The 15,776-nt window shown below is 38.8% G+C and overlaps 1 protein-coding gene across 10 annotated transcripts in view; it reads left to right on the plus strand.

Annotated features, from left to right (window-relative positions):
• Nucleotides 1-15,776, plus strand: part of LIMS1 (LIM zinc finger domain containing 1) — a 155,719-nt gene that overhangs the window by 129,264 nt on the left and 10,679 nt on the right. For all 10 annotated transcript variants that reach the window (XM_024552357.3, XM_053920545.2, XM_045189155.3 and 7 more), the window contains 4 exons: nucleotides 433-582; nucleotides 1,858-2,008; nucleotides 11,839-11,931; nucleotides 12,318-12,366. In XM_024552357.3, coding sequence (XP_024408125.1) covers nucleotides 433-582; nucleotides 1,858-2,008; nucleotides 11,839-11,931; nucleotides 12,318-12,366 — 443 coding nt within the window. The remainder of the gene's footprint in view (nucleotides 1-432; nucleotides 583-1,857; nucleotides 2,009-11,838; nucleotides 11,932-12,317; nucleotides 12,367-15,776) is intronic.

The following is a 15,776-nucleotide window of genomic DNA, read 5'->3' on the forward strand; positions in this document are numbered from 1 at the left end:
ATCCTTGTCAGGTTCTGGTAGATAAAGTGACTACTACAAGGTCATGCATATTTTCTCATGGGACTATAAGGCAGTGCTTTAGGACACTGAATTTAAGCTATAGGGACTCAGAACTGGTGCCTGTTAGGAGAGGGCCCTACAATCTCTATGCAGCAGTGCTTTACTGCCACTTGTGTTCCTGGGCTGACCAAAAGAGGTAGAGGTACTTAAAATGCAGTTTCTTCAGTGTCAGTCAGATTACTTGGATTGGAATAAATAACTTTTTATACAAAAAGTAGTGGCTTGATTCTGCTCTATTAAGTCAGCAGTGATTTTTAAAGAAATGGTTTCCTAAATTTCTTTGGGGAGATAGGAAAAGCATATATTTTTTTAATTATTAGGAAGGACCTTATATTTTATTTAAGTTTCTAAAACAGTTTTGGTTTTGTTTAGACATCTGTGTCGCCCCTGTCATAATCGTGAGAAAGCCAGGGGCCTTGGAAAATACATCTGCCAGAAATGCCACGCCATCATTGATGAACAGCCTCTGATTTTCAAGAACGACCCTTACCATCCAGACCATTTCAACTGTGCCAACTGCGGGTATTGTGATTTCTTTGTCCTTGCACAAGTGGTAGAAATAAAAGATCACATCTCTCTGTATTTCTGTTAGGCCTGCAGGCCAAATTGTTTTTCTCTAACTTTTAATCTGGAAAATTTTAAACCTATAGAAAAGTCAAGAGAATAATAAAAGAATACCTACATGCCCATCGTTTAGCTTCATCAGTTAACATTTTGCCCCATTTGATCAGGTGTGCAGCACACTGTGTGTGCATGTATACACCTGGAAGTATTCAAACCATATTAAAATATCCCAAATCATCTCAAAAAGTGCTTTTCCAATATAGGATTCAAAAAAAGCTTTTATATATATAGCTCCTATAGTTGTAATAGTTAGGGTATTATCTCAAAATATCTTAAATTACATCTAAAGGGAATTTTTTTTTCTTCAAAATCTCATGATAAATTGTTGGGCTATGATTTTCTGAGTTTGTTATCTAATATAAAAATTTAAATGAAAAAGATACTTTACTATAATGAATATGAACTTACATGCTAAATTCTAGTACGGGAAGACATAAGGTAGGCAGAAGGTTAAGAAAACAGCTTTGTGGTGTTGGTACAGCCACCTCATCTTTTTTGTGATTATCAGTTTGTGCCTTACCTGGTTTTCTTGCCTATCCTTCCTCTGGTGGGATACTTCTTATTTTCCTTCAGCATTTTTAAAGAATTATTTAAAAAGATGAGATTCAAACAAGTCCATTTGACTAATTTGGGCTATCTCTGACATGTGTATTGACACAGGAGACTGAAAATAATAGCATATTTAAGCATTTGGAAACAGAAAATTCTGGTCATTTGTCTATTTCCTATTCACGTATAACTATTCTTGAAAGCCTGTGACAGTTTAAATAATTATTATTAAATGGGACTAATCTCTTAAACTCCTCAGTTATTTTAGAAAGATATTATCACTGAGTCTGTCCTCAGTATTGTTATTATTCTCTAGCTTTTTAAAGACAACAGATGGACTGTATTGAGATAATAGTCAAGGAAATGGTAGCTATGACCAGTGTGGTGGTATATATCTGACTTATTGGTACATTTTATCATTATTGTATGATATTGATGTTTTGGTGGGAATCTGAAACCTATTCAAACCTGTTAATTCACATTACTCTGATCACCAGGAGGGAAAGAAGTTACAGGGATTATAATAGTGATATCTTCAAACACCTTCTAAAAGTGTTAGCCACATCTTTGCCTATTTTTTTCCTCTCTTGATGGTATTCATTTGAGTATCTTTCCCATGGACAGGAAGGAGCTGACTGCTGATGCCCGTGAGCTGAAAGGAGAACTGTATTGCTTGCCATGCCATGATAAAATGGGGGTCCCCATCTGTGGCGCTTGTCGGAGGCCCATTGAAGGGCGCGTGGTAAATGCCATGGGCAAACAGTGGCATGTGGAGGTAAATTCTAAATGATGTAGGGGCAAGTAGTACTTTTTAATTTCCTTGGTTCAGATGTGTTAGCAAGATAAGGAGATTTTTAGAGATTAAATATGAACATTTTGAAGACAACTGACTTTATAGACAATTAAGAATATAGAATATACACTGTTTTTGTGAGATCTTAATAATGATATAGGATGTGATGTTTTGTTCTTTATTTCCTTCCTTTTTTAGAAATATATTTGACTGATTAGGTTGTGACAGTTGTCCCAGTATTTTTTCCCCTTCTGACCCCTCCACCCAGTATGACCTTCCCTCCAGCAATCACCCCCTTAGTTTATGTCCTTTGGTCATGTATATAAGTTGGCTTCTCCATATCCTATACTTTTCTTAACATCTCCTTGTCTATTTTGTACCTACCAATTACCTTTCTTAATCCCTGTAGGTCTTCCTCCATTCTCCCTCTACCCCTCCCCACTGATAACCCTCCAGATAATCTCCATACCTATGATTCTGTTCCTTTCTAGTTGTTTGCTTAGTTTGGTTTTGTTTTTATTTTTTAGTTTCAGTTTTCAATAGTTGTGAGTTGACATTTTACTGTTCCTATTTTTGATCTTCTTTTTCTTAGATAAGTCCCTTTAACATTTCATATGAAAAGGGCTTGGTGATGATGAGCTCCTTTAGCTTTACCTTGTCTGGGAAGCACTTTATCTGCCCTTCCATTCTAAATGATAGCTTTGCTAGATAGAGTAATCTCGGTTATAGGTCCTTGCCTTTCATGACTTGGAGTACTTCTTTCCAGCGCCTTCTTGCCTGCAAGTTTTCTCTTGAGAAATCAGCTGATAATCCTTTTTCTTATTGTTGTTCAAGTATAGTAGTCTCCATTTTCACCACACAACGACCCCCTGCCCCACCCATCCCCACCTCCCATCCTTGACCTTACTCCCTTTGGCTTTTTCCTTGTGTTCTTTATACATGTTCCCTGATGGCTCTTCCCCTGTTCTCCACCATTAGCCCTCTGGCCCCGCCCCTCTGGTTACAGTCAGGTTGTTCTTTATTTCCATGTCCGTAGTTACATTTTGCTTGCTTGTTTCTTTTGTTGATTGGGTTCCACTTATAGGTTAGATCACATGGTATTTATCTTTTACTGACTGACTTGTTTCACTTAGCATAGTGCTCACCAGTTCCATCCATGCTGTCACAAAGGGTAGAAGCTCCTTCTTTCTTTCTGCCACATTTTACTGATGAGCACTTAGGTTGCTTCAAGCACTTGCCTATTATAAATAATGCTGCTATGAACATTGGGGTGCATAGGTTCTTTTCAATTGGTGATTCAGGATTCTGAGGGTATAATCCCACCACTGGAATTGCTGGGTCAAAAGGCAATTCCAGTGGTGGGTCGTTTTTAGGAGGAAATTTCATACTGTTTTCCATACTGGCTGTGCCAGTCTGTATTCCCACCAAAAGTGCACTAGGGTTCCCTTTTCTCCACAACTTCGCCAGCACTTATTGTTTGTTGATTTGTTTATGTTGGCCATTTTGACCGATGTGAAGTGGAATCTTATTGTGGTTTTAATTTTCATCTCTCTGATGGCTAGTGATGCTGAGTATCCTTTCATGTGTCTCTGGGCCCTCTGTATGTCCTCCTTGGAGAAATGTCTGTTCAGGTCCTTTGAGCATTTTTTAATTGGGTTATTTGTCTTTCTGGACTGAACTCCTGTGAGGTCTTTATATATTTTGGAGATCAAACCCATGTCCAGGGTATCATATGCAAATATATTTTCCCATATGATTGGTTCCCTTTTCATTTTGCTGATGCTTTCTTTGGCTGTTCAGGAGCTTTTTATTTTGATGAGATCCCATTTGTTTATTCTTTCCTTTATGTCCCTTGCTCTATGGGACATATTGGTGAAAATATTTCTGGGTGGAATATCTGAGATTTTCCTGTCTGTGTTCTCTAGGACTTTTATGGTGTCACGACTTATATTTAACTATTTTATCCACCTTGAATTTACTTTTGTGTATGGTGTAAGTTGGTGATTGAGTTTCATTTTTCTATATGTAGCTGTCCAGATCTCCCAACACCATTTGTTGAAGAGGCTATTTTTACTCCATTTTATGCTGCTGCCCCTTTGTGAAATATTAATTGAGCATAGAGACTTGGGTTTATTTCTGGGGTCTCTGTTCTGTTCCATTGGTCTATGTGTCTGTTCTTATGCCAGTACCAGGCTGTTTTGACTACAGTGGCCTTGTAACATGTCTTATATCAGGTATTGTGACCCTCCTGCTTTGTTGTTCTTTCTCAAAATTGCTGCAGCTATTTGGGGTCATTTATGGCTCCATATAAAATTTTAAAATCTTTGTTATATATCTGTGAAATATGTCATTGGTATTTTAATAGGGATGAATTTATTAATTGCTTTAGGTAATATGGACATTTTGATTATGTTAATTCTTCCAGTCCATTAACACGGTATCTGTTTCCATTTGTTTGTGTTTTCTTTAATTTCTTCCGAGTTGTGTAGTTTTCTCAGTATAGGTTTTTAACCTCCTTGGTTAGGTGTACTTTATTTTTCTTGTTGCTATAGCAAATGGGATTTTTTTCTGATTTCTGATTCTGCTATTTTGTTGTTGGTGTATAAAATTGTCTTCAATTTCTGAATATTGACTTTCAATCCTGCTACTTTGCCAAATTCATTCATTAAGTCAAGTAGTTTTTTTGTGGTGTACTTAGGGTTTTGTATGTACACTCTCATATCATCTGCAAACAGTGATAGTTTTACTTCCTCCTTTCCAATTTGGATGCCTTTTATTTCTTTTTCTTTTCTGATTGCTGTGGCTAGGACTACCAATAGTACGTTCAATACAAGAGGTGAAAGAGGACATCCTTATCTTGTTACTGATTTTAGAGGAAAGCTTTAGTTTTTGCCTGTTGAGTATGATGTTGGCTATAGGTTTCTCGGATATGGCCTCTATAATATTGAGGTATGATCCCTCTATTTTTACTTGCTGAGTGTTTTTATTGTAAGTGGGTGCTCTACTTTATCAAGTGCTCTTTCAGCATCGATTGATGTGATCATGTGGTTCTTGTCTTTCATTGTGTTTATGCAGTGTGCTACATTTATTGATTTATGTACATAGTACCTTCCTTGCATCCCTAGGATCAATCCCACTTGTTCATGGTATATGATCTTTTTAATGTATTGCAGGATCCAGTGTGCCAATATTTTGTTGAGGATGTTAGTGTCTGTGTTTATCAGCAATATTGGCCTGTAGTTTTCTTTCTTTGTTGTGTCTTTATCTGGTTTTGGAATTAGGATAATACTGGCCTCGTAAAAAGAGTTTGGGAGTCTTCCCTCTTCTTGGGTTTTTTGGAATAGTCTGAGAAGTATCAGGGTTACCTCTTCTCTAAATGTTTAGTAAAATTCTCCTATGAAGCCATCTGATGCAGGGCTTTTGTGTGCTGGGAGTTTTCTGATTACTGATTCAATTTCATCAGCTGCCATCAGTCTGTTCAGACTTTCTGCTTTATTCAGTTTTAGATGATGTTTTTCTAGAAACTTGTCCTTTTCACCCTGATTTTCAAATTTCTTGGCATATAGTTGTTCATAGTAATTTCTTATTGTATTATTGTGGTATCAGTTGTTATTTCTCCTCTATCATTTCTGATTTTGTTTATTTGGGTCCTCTCTCTTTTCTTCTTGATGAGTCTGCTTAAAGGCATGTCATTTTGTTTATCTTTTCAACAAACCAGCTCCTGGATTTATTAATCCTGGACTGTTCTTTGTAGTCTCTGTGTCATTTAAATCTGCTCTGATCTTGATTATTTCCTTCCTTCTACTCGCCCTGGGCTTTGTTTGTTGTTGTTCCTCCAGTTCTTGTAGATGTAGGGTTAGGTTGATTATTTGAAATGTTTCTCTTTTTTACATAGGCCTATATCGCTATGAACTGCCCTCTGAGGACTGTCTTTGCTGTTTTCCATAGGTTTTCAACTCTTCTGTGTTCATTTTCATTTGTTTCCAGAATCTCTTTGCTTTTGTCCTCGCCCTCATTTTTTATCCATTCACTGTTTAATAGCATGCTCTTCAGTCTCCATGAATTTGAGTGTTTTGAGTTTTTTCCTTGAGATTGGTTTCCAGTTTCAGGTGCTTTGGTCCGAGAAAAGGCTTGATATGATTTCAGTTTTACTGAATTTGTTGAGGCTTATTTTGTGTCTATCATGTGGTCTATCTTTGAAAATGTTCCATGTACATTTGAAAAGAATGTGTATTTTGCTTCTTTCACATGAAAGGTTCTGTATATATCGGTTAAGTCCATTTGATCTAGTACATTGTTCAATGGTGCATTATCCTCGTTAACATACTGTTTGGAAGATCTATCCATTGTTGACAGTGGAGTGTTAAAACTAGTATAAGTGTGTTCCTGTCTATATCTTTCTGAAAGTCCTCCAAGATTTTCCTTATACATTCGGGTGCTCCTATGTTGGGTGTATATATGTTTATAATGTTTATGTCTTCTTGATGGATTCTTCTTTTGAGTAGTATGAAGTGTACTTCTGTGTTTCTTTTTATGTCCTTGGTTTGAAGTCTATTTTGTCTGATACACCTATTGCTACCCCGGTTTTTCCCCTCTCCATTTACTTGGAATATTTTTTTTCCAGCCTGTGTAGGTCTTTTGTTTTGAGGTGGATCTCTTATAGGCAACATGTGTGCAGGTCAGGTTTTCTTAACCATTCAGCTCCCCTGTGTGTTGTGATTGGAGCATTTAATCCATTTACATTTAAACTTATTTTGATAGGTACTTACTCATTTTTCCCCTTTCGTACCTGTGTTCCTATCTCTCACTCTTTTTTTTTTTTAGGATTTTCTTTATTTTTAGAGAGGGGAAAGGAGGGAGAAAGAGAGAGAGAGAAACATCATTGTGTGGATGCCTCTCACACACTCCCCACCAGGGACCTGGCCCACAACCCAGGCATGTGCCCTAGACCAGGAATCAAACTGACAGCCCTTTGATTCTCAGGCCAGCACTCAACCACTGAGCCACACCAGCAAGGGCTCTTCCTCTCCATAAAGCAGTCCCTTTAGCCTATCTTGCAATGCTGGTTTGGTGAAGGCATATTCTTTCAGTCTACTGTTGTCTGGGAAACTCCTTATTTCATTCTCCATTTTAATTGAGAGCCTTGCTGGGTAGGGTAGTCTTGGTTGTAGGCCTTTGCTTTTCATTACTTGGAATATTTCTTGCCCTTCCCTGGTTTGTAGTGTTTCTGTTGAGAAATCTGTTGCTAGCCAAATTGGAGTTTTCTTGTTTGTTACTTCTCGTTTCTCCTCTGCTGCTTTTAAGGTTCTTTCTTTGTCTTTTAAACTTGGCATTTTAATTATGGTGTGTCTTAGACTATAGGCCTCTTTGGGTTCATCTTTATTGGGACCCTCTGTGCTTCCTGAACTTTCTTGGCTTTTCCCCTCATATTTTTTGAGTATTTTTTCATGTAGCTGTTCTCCCTGGGTTTTTCTTTCTTCCTTGTCTTGCAGCTCACTAATTTGATCTTTGCTTCATCCAGCTTGCTTGTAATTCCCTCTACTGTATTTTTTATTTCAGAAATTGTATTCTTCATGTCTGTGTTGTTCTTATTGATATGGTTCTATTTCCTTTTTCATACTCTTATAGTTCCCACTCAGTGCCTTGTAGTTGTCAGTGAGTTCCTCGAGCATCCTTATAACCATTCTTTTGAATTCTGTACCCGATAATTTGCTTACCTCCATTCATTTAGCTCTTTCACTGAAGAGTCTTCCATGCCCTTTGATTGCAGGTTCTTTCTTTATCTCCCCATTTTAAGTGAGCCTTTTTGTTTGTTTCTGCGATTCTCAGTGCTCTGGCTTGCCAGCTGTCTTCATAGGGTGCATGAAGGGTGTGGTCGGAGTTCTCTGGTTCTCAGTGGTCTTTAATCTCTTTGTCTGGATGCTCTAGGGTTGCCCTTTTTTTTCATTTGTGTGGGTTCTCTTGTTGTACTTTGTCTTTGCCTGTTGATGGCTCCTTTGTTGGTGGATACTCCCCTCCAGCAGGTTTACTGGTATTTACAACTCCCATCTTGTCTTGTATGTGATCTGGGACAGGGCAACAGTGCAATTGAGTAAGACAGTGGGAGAGTATTCTATGGGAATTAAAGTAGTAACAAGTACAGAATACATAGGAGATCCTGTGGAGAAGTACAGCAGTAACCATGATATTTCACCCAACCAGCCACTTTATATAAAAGGTGAAAAAGAGATAAGACTCTTATTAGAGGGAAAGAACACTGACTCCAGAAAGCAGAGTGTTTATGTGAGTTTAGATGGTGAGATATAGTGAGAGTAAGTGCTAGAAACTTGTCGTAGTGTGTGAGAGGAAAACGTTAACCACAACAGTAGTAAAGCTCAGGAAGATAGTGAAATGGACTAAGAACATGGAAAGGGTGCTGTGTGGCAATTGGAACAACAATAATATGACAAGAAATATATGATCTGAATTTTTTTTAAAAAGTAAAAGACCAAGATTAGTGTGTTTTGGTATACAAATGAAGGAAGAGAAATTAAAATGCAATATGAGAGGTAGAACACAGAAAACCAATGAAATCAAACAAACAAAAGAAAACTAAACAGAAGGAAGAGAAGTAAAAATATTAATAATAATAAAAATAATAACAATAGCAAAAATGAATGAATAAAATGTAAGTTCTATAGCATATCAGAGTGAGTTCTGTCTCAGTTGTTGAGGTTATCCTTCTACTCTCTCTCTCTGGATCTGGCTTTAGTCTTTTCACACCTCCAGGTCTTATTGTCTTACACTTGAAAGAAAAAAAAACTTCCTGCTAACTTTAATCCTGCTGAGTGGGTTCTGCTGGTATTCTGGTAGCTCTGGGCAGAGAGGGGCTGGGCTCTTTTTTTTTTTTTTCCCTGTCCTGTGGTTCTACGTTGGGAGCTTAGTCTGTGCTCTAATATTCACAGGTGTCCATCCTCCAACGTAAGCTATCAGAGCACTGTGCAGCCCCCACAGTCCATATGCGCCCAGCGGGCACCTTTAATCGACCTTGTTGTTCCACTCTTTGATCAGTCCATGAGGTGCACTGAGTGGGAGCAACTTGCATCCCTCCTCCTCCTTTGCTGGCCTGGGCACTGTGTGTGCAGATTCCCTTCAGGGCAGTTTAGTTTCCCTATTAAATTAACTCTGCAGACCGCTACCCCACTGAGCCCCTACTGCCCCACTTTGATCAGTCCATGAGGTTCCCTGATTTAGAACAAATCGCACCCCTCCTCCTTCTTCGCTGGCCTGGCCGCAGCACATGAGAGTTCCTTGCCCAGTGGCTGAGAGCCTTTTTTTTTTTTTTTTTTTTTCTTTTTTGAACAAATTCCCCTTGGTTGCAGCCAGCCATTTTTAACAAACATCCGGCTTTTCATACAACCCAACCTCTGACCAGTCTGGAGACTGCTGGGTCAGTGTCAGTTGCAGCCCAACTCTTCTTCCATCTCCAGGTGTCACCCACTCCCCAGTTTCTCTGCTACTGTCCTAGCCGGGAAACACTGCCTCTGTGTGTCTCCCACTGCGACTTTATTCCCCCAGTGACTTCAAGTATGCTGGTCTCTCCTGGTGTGGGACTGGCTTCCCTGCTCTGGGAGGGAGGGAAGCTGTTAGGTTACAAGTGCTGATCTGGCTCTCTTCCAAAGCTCCTGTGGTAGCTGCAGTCCTGGCGCCAGGCCCCAGGACTGCAGCAGCCATGGTCCCTGCTCAGGTCCCAACGACCATCCCATCAGCCTACACAATCTCCTTACCATCTGTTTTTAAAACATCCTCTGCAGTCTTTGGCTTCCAAACTTTATATAAGCTGGGATTCTGTTGGCTCTTCACTCTGTTCTTCAGAAGATTGTCACAGTTGAGTGCACAAGTAAGTGGGTTCACAGCTCCCACCTACCTCGCTACCATCTTCCACCCTCAGAAATCAGCTGATAGTCTTATGGGAGCTTCTTTGTTGGTAATTTTCTACTTTGCTGCTTTTATGATTCTCTATCGTTAATCTTTGGCATTTTAATTATGATGTGTTTTGGTTTGCCCTCTTTGGGTCCAACTTGTTTGGGACTCTCTGTGCTTCCTGGACTTATATGTCCATTTCCTTCACTAAATCAGCAAAGTTTTCTTTCATTATTTGTTCAAATAAGTTTTCAATTTCTTGCTCTTCCTATTCTCCTTCTGGCATCCCTCTGAATCGGATGTTAGTACATTTGGAGATGTCCCAGAGTCTTCTTATTCTCCTCTCATTTTTTTGAATTCTTGTTTCTTTATTCTGTTCCCCATGAATGTTTATTTCTTCCTTATGTTCCAAATCATTGATTTGAACCCCAGCTTCCTTCCCTTAACTGTTGGTTCCTGTGGATTTTTCTTTATTTCACTTAGTGTAGCCTTCATTTTTTCTCTCATGCGTTTGCCCTACTTGAGTTCTCTGCCCACTCTGTCACCAGTGTTTTGAACTCTGCATCTGATAGGTTGCCTGTCTCCGTTTTGCTTAGTTCTTTTTCTAGAATTTTGATCTGTTCTTTCATTTGGGCCATATTTCTTTGTCTCCTCAATTTGGCAGCCTCCCTGTGTTTGTTTCTGTATAGATAGAGGAGTTTTGACTCCTTGTCTTGATGCACTGTTATGTTGTATGGGGCAGAGCCTTAGGTATTTGCCAGGGTGGGACAATCTGCTCTGCTGCTTTATGGTGCTGTGGGGGAGGGATTGAAGAGGAAATAATGCTGCTTGCTCAGCTCTCACCCCATTTCCAGTCACTTTCCCCAATTTTTCCACTTCCCGTATGTGGTCGTCGCTCTTCTAGCTGCTGCCCTGGTGCTGAATACAAGAGTAGGTGGGTTTGCCCTATGTTCTAGGGCTGCGTGTGTCCTTTAAACAGACTTTCCTGAGACCAGCAGTTACTTCCACCACCCCAACCCTGCCATGTTTCTTTTAGAGATTTTATTTATTTATTTTAGAGAGAGGGGAAGGGAAGGATAGAAGCATCAATGTGTGGTTGCCTCTTATGTGCCCTCTAGTGGGGACCTGGCCTGCAACCCAGTCATGTATCCTAGACTGGTAATCGAAGCAGCAACCCTCTGGTTTGCAGGCCCAAACTCAATCCACTGAGCTATGCCAGCCAGGACCCCCCACTGGTTTTTACAGCCAGAAATTATGAGGCTTTTTTCCCCTGGCACTGGAACCCTGGGCTGTGCAATCTAGCCTGGGGCTGGGATCGCTCACTCCCCAAGTATCCCTCCTGGTTTTTAACCGCCACACATGAATGTCAGACCACCCGTTCAACCAGCAGCCGCCACACCACGTCCTCTCACCCTCATTCCCCATTTCTGCCCCTCCTGCCCATCTGGATGGATATTTCTTCTTTAAATACTTGGTTGTCAGAGTTCCATCAGTTTGATTTTCTAGGAGTTCTGGTTGTTTTTAGGTTTTAAGTTAGTTGTGATCCTCCTTCTTACGGTTGCGGGTGGAGGCGAAGCATATCTACCTATGCCTCTATCTTGGCCAGAAGTCTGTTCTTAAATTTTCTTGAGAGAAGTGTCATGGTCCATCTCTAGCAGTAGCCCTTGCTTACAGATGTTGCTCAGACATTCACCTGGCTTCTCATTTTGTGACATTTGAATAGTCTGGGGCTGCACTTGTCAAAGACACCTGAATTAAGACTGGAATTGCTTCAGGAGTACCTATGGTCAAATGAAACCGCTATCTCAAACTCTCATGTCCCTTCTCTAATGTAATTTTACCGTTTTACTTCATTTGATAAGTAAAATATGGCAAATCAAAAATGACCTGTAGCAATTATTTTTTTTCAGCATTTTGTTTGTGCCAAGTGTGAAAAACCATTTCTCGGACATCGCCATTATGAAAGGAAGGGCCTGGCATATTGCGAAACCCACTATAACCAGGTATTGTATTTACTTATTGGATACTAGATATACTTTTATGAATTTAAGCTTATCAATATTTCAGCTACAAAGAACTGTTTTGGAAATTTTTTTTCCGCTCTACTACTGAACCCTGGCTAGGGTTGTCACGTTCTTTAGCTTCCTTAAATCTGGAACACCTCCAGAGCCTTTTTTGTTTTTTGGTAGTAATGAAAAGTAAATTATTTTCATCATAACAGGTAAAAATTAGTCAACTGCAACATGTTTTCTCTAGTAATGGTAAATTCTGGATTTAGGTAGCCAGCTATTTGTTTTTAAGTGGTAGAAAGAAATGAAATTATATTAAGTGGTGTTTTAAAACTTATTTCTAACACATGTTGAATTTTTACCACTTTTTCATTTTTCAGCTATTTGGTGATGTTTGTTTCCACTGCAACCGTGTTATAGAAGGTGACGGTAAGTAACGATAGGAATTTCATATGGCACTATTTCGACACAAAAATACTTGTGAGATGTGCAAATTAAAAGAGGTTGATGATTGCTATTGTTTAGAATATGATACTTATCAGTTATTTTTTCTCTTTGTTTGGTCTATTTCCCAAGCAATTTATATCAGTTAAGATGATAATAGCCTAAGAGTTGGATCTGTTCCTCATTTATGGTAATACTTTAGGTCATTGCCACGGGGTTGTTACACTAGAAGTGTAAAAAGCATTTATGTTAAACCCCAAAATCTATTTTTCTTTCTGTTCTCTAGAATTATATAACTTGGAAGCTGTTGAGCAGTGTTTATTAAGAACACTTTAATCTACCATGGTAGGAAGAGTCACTTTAACCTTGCAGATGTTGAAACCTGGCAGTTACCTATAGACATTTCTGGGACTTACCTGCATGGTACTGGGATAATGAGGCACAGATAGATGATTGATTAGAACAACAGGAAGCTGTGTTTGCTAATAATAGTCCTTAGCACAATTCTGCCAGAACCGTCCTGTCAAAGTTTTAAACATTTCTGTTTTCAGCATGCTTCATGGTTCTCAGCAGATAATATCACTGGGAAAATACTTGCTGAAATAATGCACATATGCATTTTGCAAAAAAGATTAGTTCAAGAAAACAATCCGTAGTGCCCTTAAAATAAAACTTTCTCGTACCTGGGAAAGATACCAGATGAAAGTTACTGTCAAAGGAAGCTCTCAGTTTTAAAAGAAAGACTCCCATAGGTAAATACATTAGTGGCTGTTTGTTGTTTTTTTTTTAATTACTTCTCTATTCTATATTTCTCTGTTGGACCAGTGGCAGTAGGAACAGAAAAGCAGTGAGAAGTTTGCTTGCTGGTAGAGAAGCATTGTGCCACAAAACCTCATCTATGTGATATATACACTGCACTGTCTGCAGGAGTGAGTAGACAAGAGCTTTCCTGTGAAGACATGGTACATAGCATTTATATGCCTCACAGGACACACAGAGGAAAGGAGAAGAAAAAAATTAACTATAAGTAGAGATTGATACGCAGTTTCCTACATTCACACCTTCAATGAATGGTTTCATAATAAGTGAAGCATTTTCAAAAGACACAGAGCAGTAATACTTAACTGATGGTTTTTTTAAATTGTGGTTCAAGTACAGTTGTCTGCCTTTTCCACCCACCACTCCCCACCCACCCCTTTTCCCCACTTCCCCTCTAGTTACTGTCAGTTTGTTCTTTATTTCCATGTCTCTGGTTATGTTTTGCTTCCTTATTTGTTTTGTAGATTAGGTTCCACTTAAAGATGAGATCATATGGTATTTATCTGTCACCCCCTGGCTTATTTCACTTAACATTATGCTCTCCAGATCCATCCATGCTGTCATGAAGAGTAGGAACTCCTTTCTTTCTGCTACATGGCATTTCATTGTGTAATTATACCATAGTGTTTAGATCCTTTCATTTACTGATGGGCACTTAGGTTGCTTCCAGCACTTGGCTATTGTAAATTGGTGCTACTATAAATATTGGGATGAATAGCTTCTTTTGCATTGATGTTTCAGGGTTCTTAGGATATAATCCCAGCAGTGGAATTGCCAGGTCAAAAGGCCGTTCCATTTTTAGTTTTCTGAGGAAATTCCATTCTGTTTTCCACAGTAACTATACCAATCTGCATTCCCACCAACAGTGCGCTAGGGTTCCCTTTTCTCCACAACCTCTCCAACACTTGTTGTTTGTTGATTTGGTTATGATGGCCATTCTGGCCAGTGTGAACTGGTATCTTGTCTGGTTTTAATTTGCATCTTTCTGATGCTAGTGATGCTGAGCATCTTTTCATATGTCTCTGGGCCCTGTGTATGTCCTCCTTGGAGAAGTGTCTGTTCAGGTCTTTTGCCCATTTTTTAAATTGGATTGTCTTTCTGGAGTGGAGTAGTGTGAGTTCTTACATATTTTGGAGATCAAACCCTTGTCCAAGGTATCATTGGCAAACATGTTTTCCCATACAGTTGGTTCTCTTTTCATTTTAATGCTGTTTTCTTTAGCCATGCAGAAGCTTTTCATTTTGATGAGATCCCATTTCTTTATTCCTTCCTTTATGTCCCTTGCTCGATAAGACATATTGGTGAAAATATTGCTACATGAAATATCTGAGATTTTCCTGCCTATGTTGTCCTCTAGGACTTTTATGGTGTCACGACTTATATTTAACTCTTTTGTCCACTTTGAGTTTATTTTTGTGTATGTTGTAAGTTGGTGATTGAGTTTCAATTTTTTGCATGTAGCTGTCTAGCTCTCCTAACACCATTTCTTGAAGAGACTATTTTTACTTCATTTTATGCTTCTGCCCCCTTTGTCAAATATTAATTGACCATAGAGATTTGGGTTTATTTCTGGGCTCTCTGTTCTGTTCCATTGGTCTATGTGTCTGTTCTTATGCCAGTACCAGGCTGTTTAGATTACAGTGGCCTTATAATACAGTTTGATATCAGGTATTGTGATCCCCCCTATTTTGTTGTTGTTTCTCAAAATTGCTGAAGCTATTCAGGGTCATTTATGGTTCCATATAAATTTTTGAAATGTTTATTCTATATCTGTGAAATATGTCATTGGTACTTTAATAGGGATTGCACTGAATCTATAAATTGCTTTGGGTAGTATGGACATTTTGATAATTCTTCCAATTCATGAGCGTGGTACATGCTTCCATTTGTTTGTGTCTTCCTTAATTTCTTTCTTTAGTGCTGTGTAGTTTTCTGACTACAGGTCTTTTACCTCCTTGTTTAGGTTTATTCCTAGATATTTTGTTTTTCTTGTTCCTGTATCAAGTGGGGTATTTTTCCTGATTTCTGTTTCTGATTTTTCACTGTTGGTGTACAAGAATGCCTTTGATTTCTGAATATTGACTTTGTATCCCACTGTTTTGCCAAATTTATTTATTAGGTCAAGTATTTTTTTGGTGGAGTCTGTAGGCTTTTCTATGTACACTATCATGTCATCTGCAAACAATGACAGTTTTACTTCCTCCTTTCCCATTTGGATGCCTTTTATTTCTTTTTCTTGTCTGAGTGCTGTGGCTAGGAATTCCAATACTGTGTTGAATAGGAGTGGTGAGCGCAGACATCCTTGTCTTGTTGCTGATCTTTGTGCGAAAGCTTTTAGTTTTTGCCCATTGAGTGTGATGTTGGCTGTAGGTATCTCATATATGGCCTTTATTATGTTGAGGAGTGCTCCCTCTTTTCCTACTTTGCTGAGTGTTTTTATCATAAATGGGGGTGCTGTACCTTATCAAATGCTTTTTCCACATCTACTGATATGATTATGTGATTTTTGTCTTTGCTTTTGTTTAAGTGATATATTACGTTTATTGATTTGTGAATATTGTGCCATCCTTGTATCC

The sequence above is a fragment of the Desmodus rotundus genome, chromosome 3 (assembly GCF_022682495.2).
Source record: "Desmodus rotundus isolate HL8 chromosome 3, HLdesRot8A.1, whole genome shotgun sequence".
Lineage (NCBI taxonomy): Eukaryota > Metazoa > Chordata > Mammalia > Chiroptera > Phyllostomidae > Desmodus > Desmodus rotundus.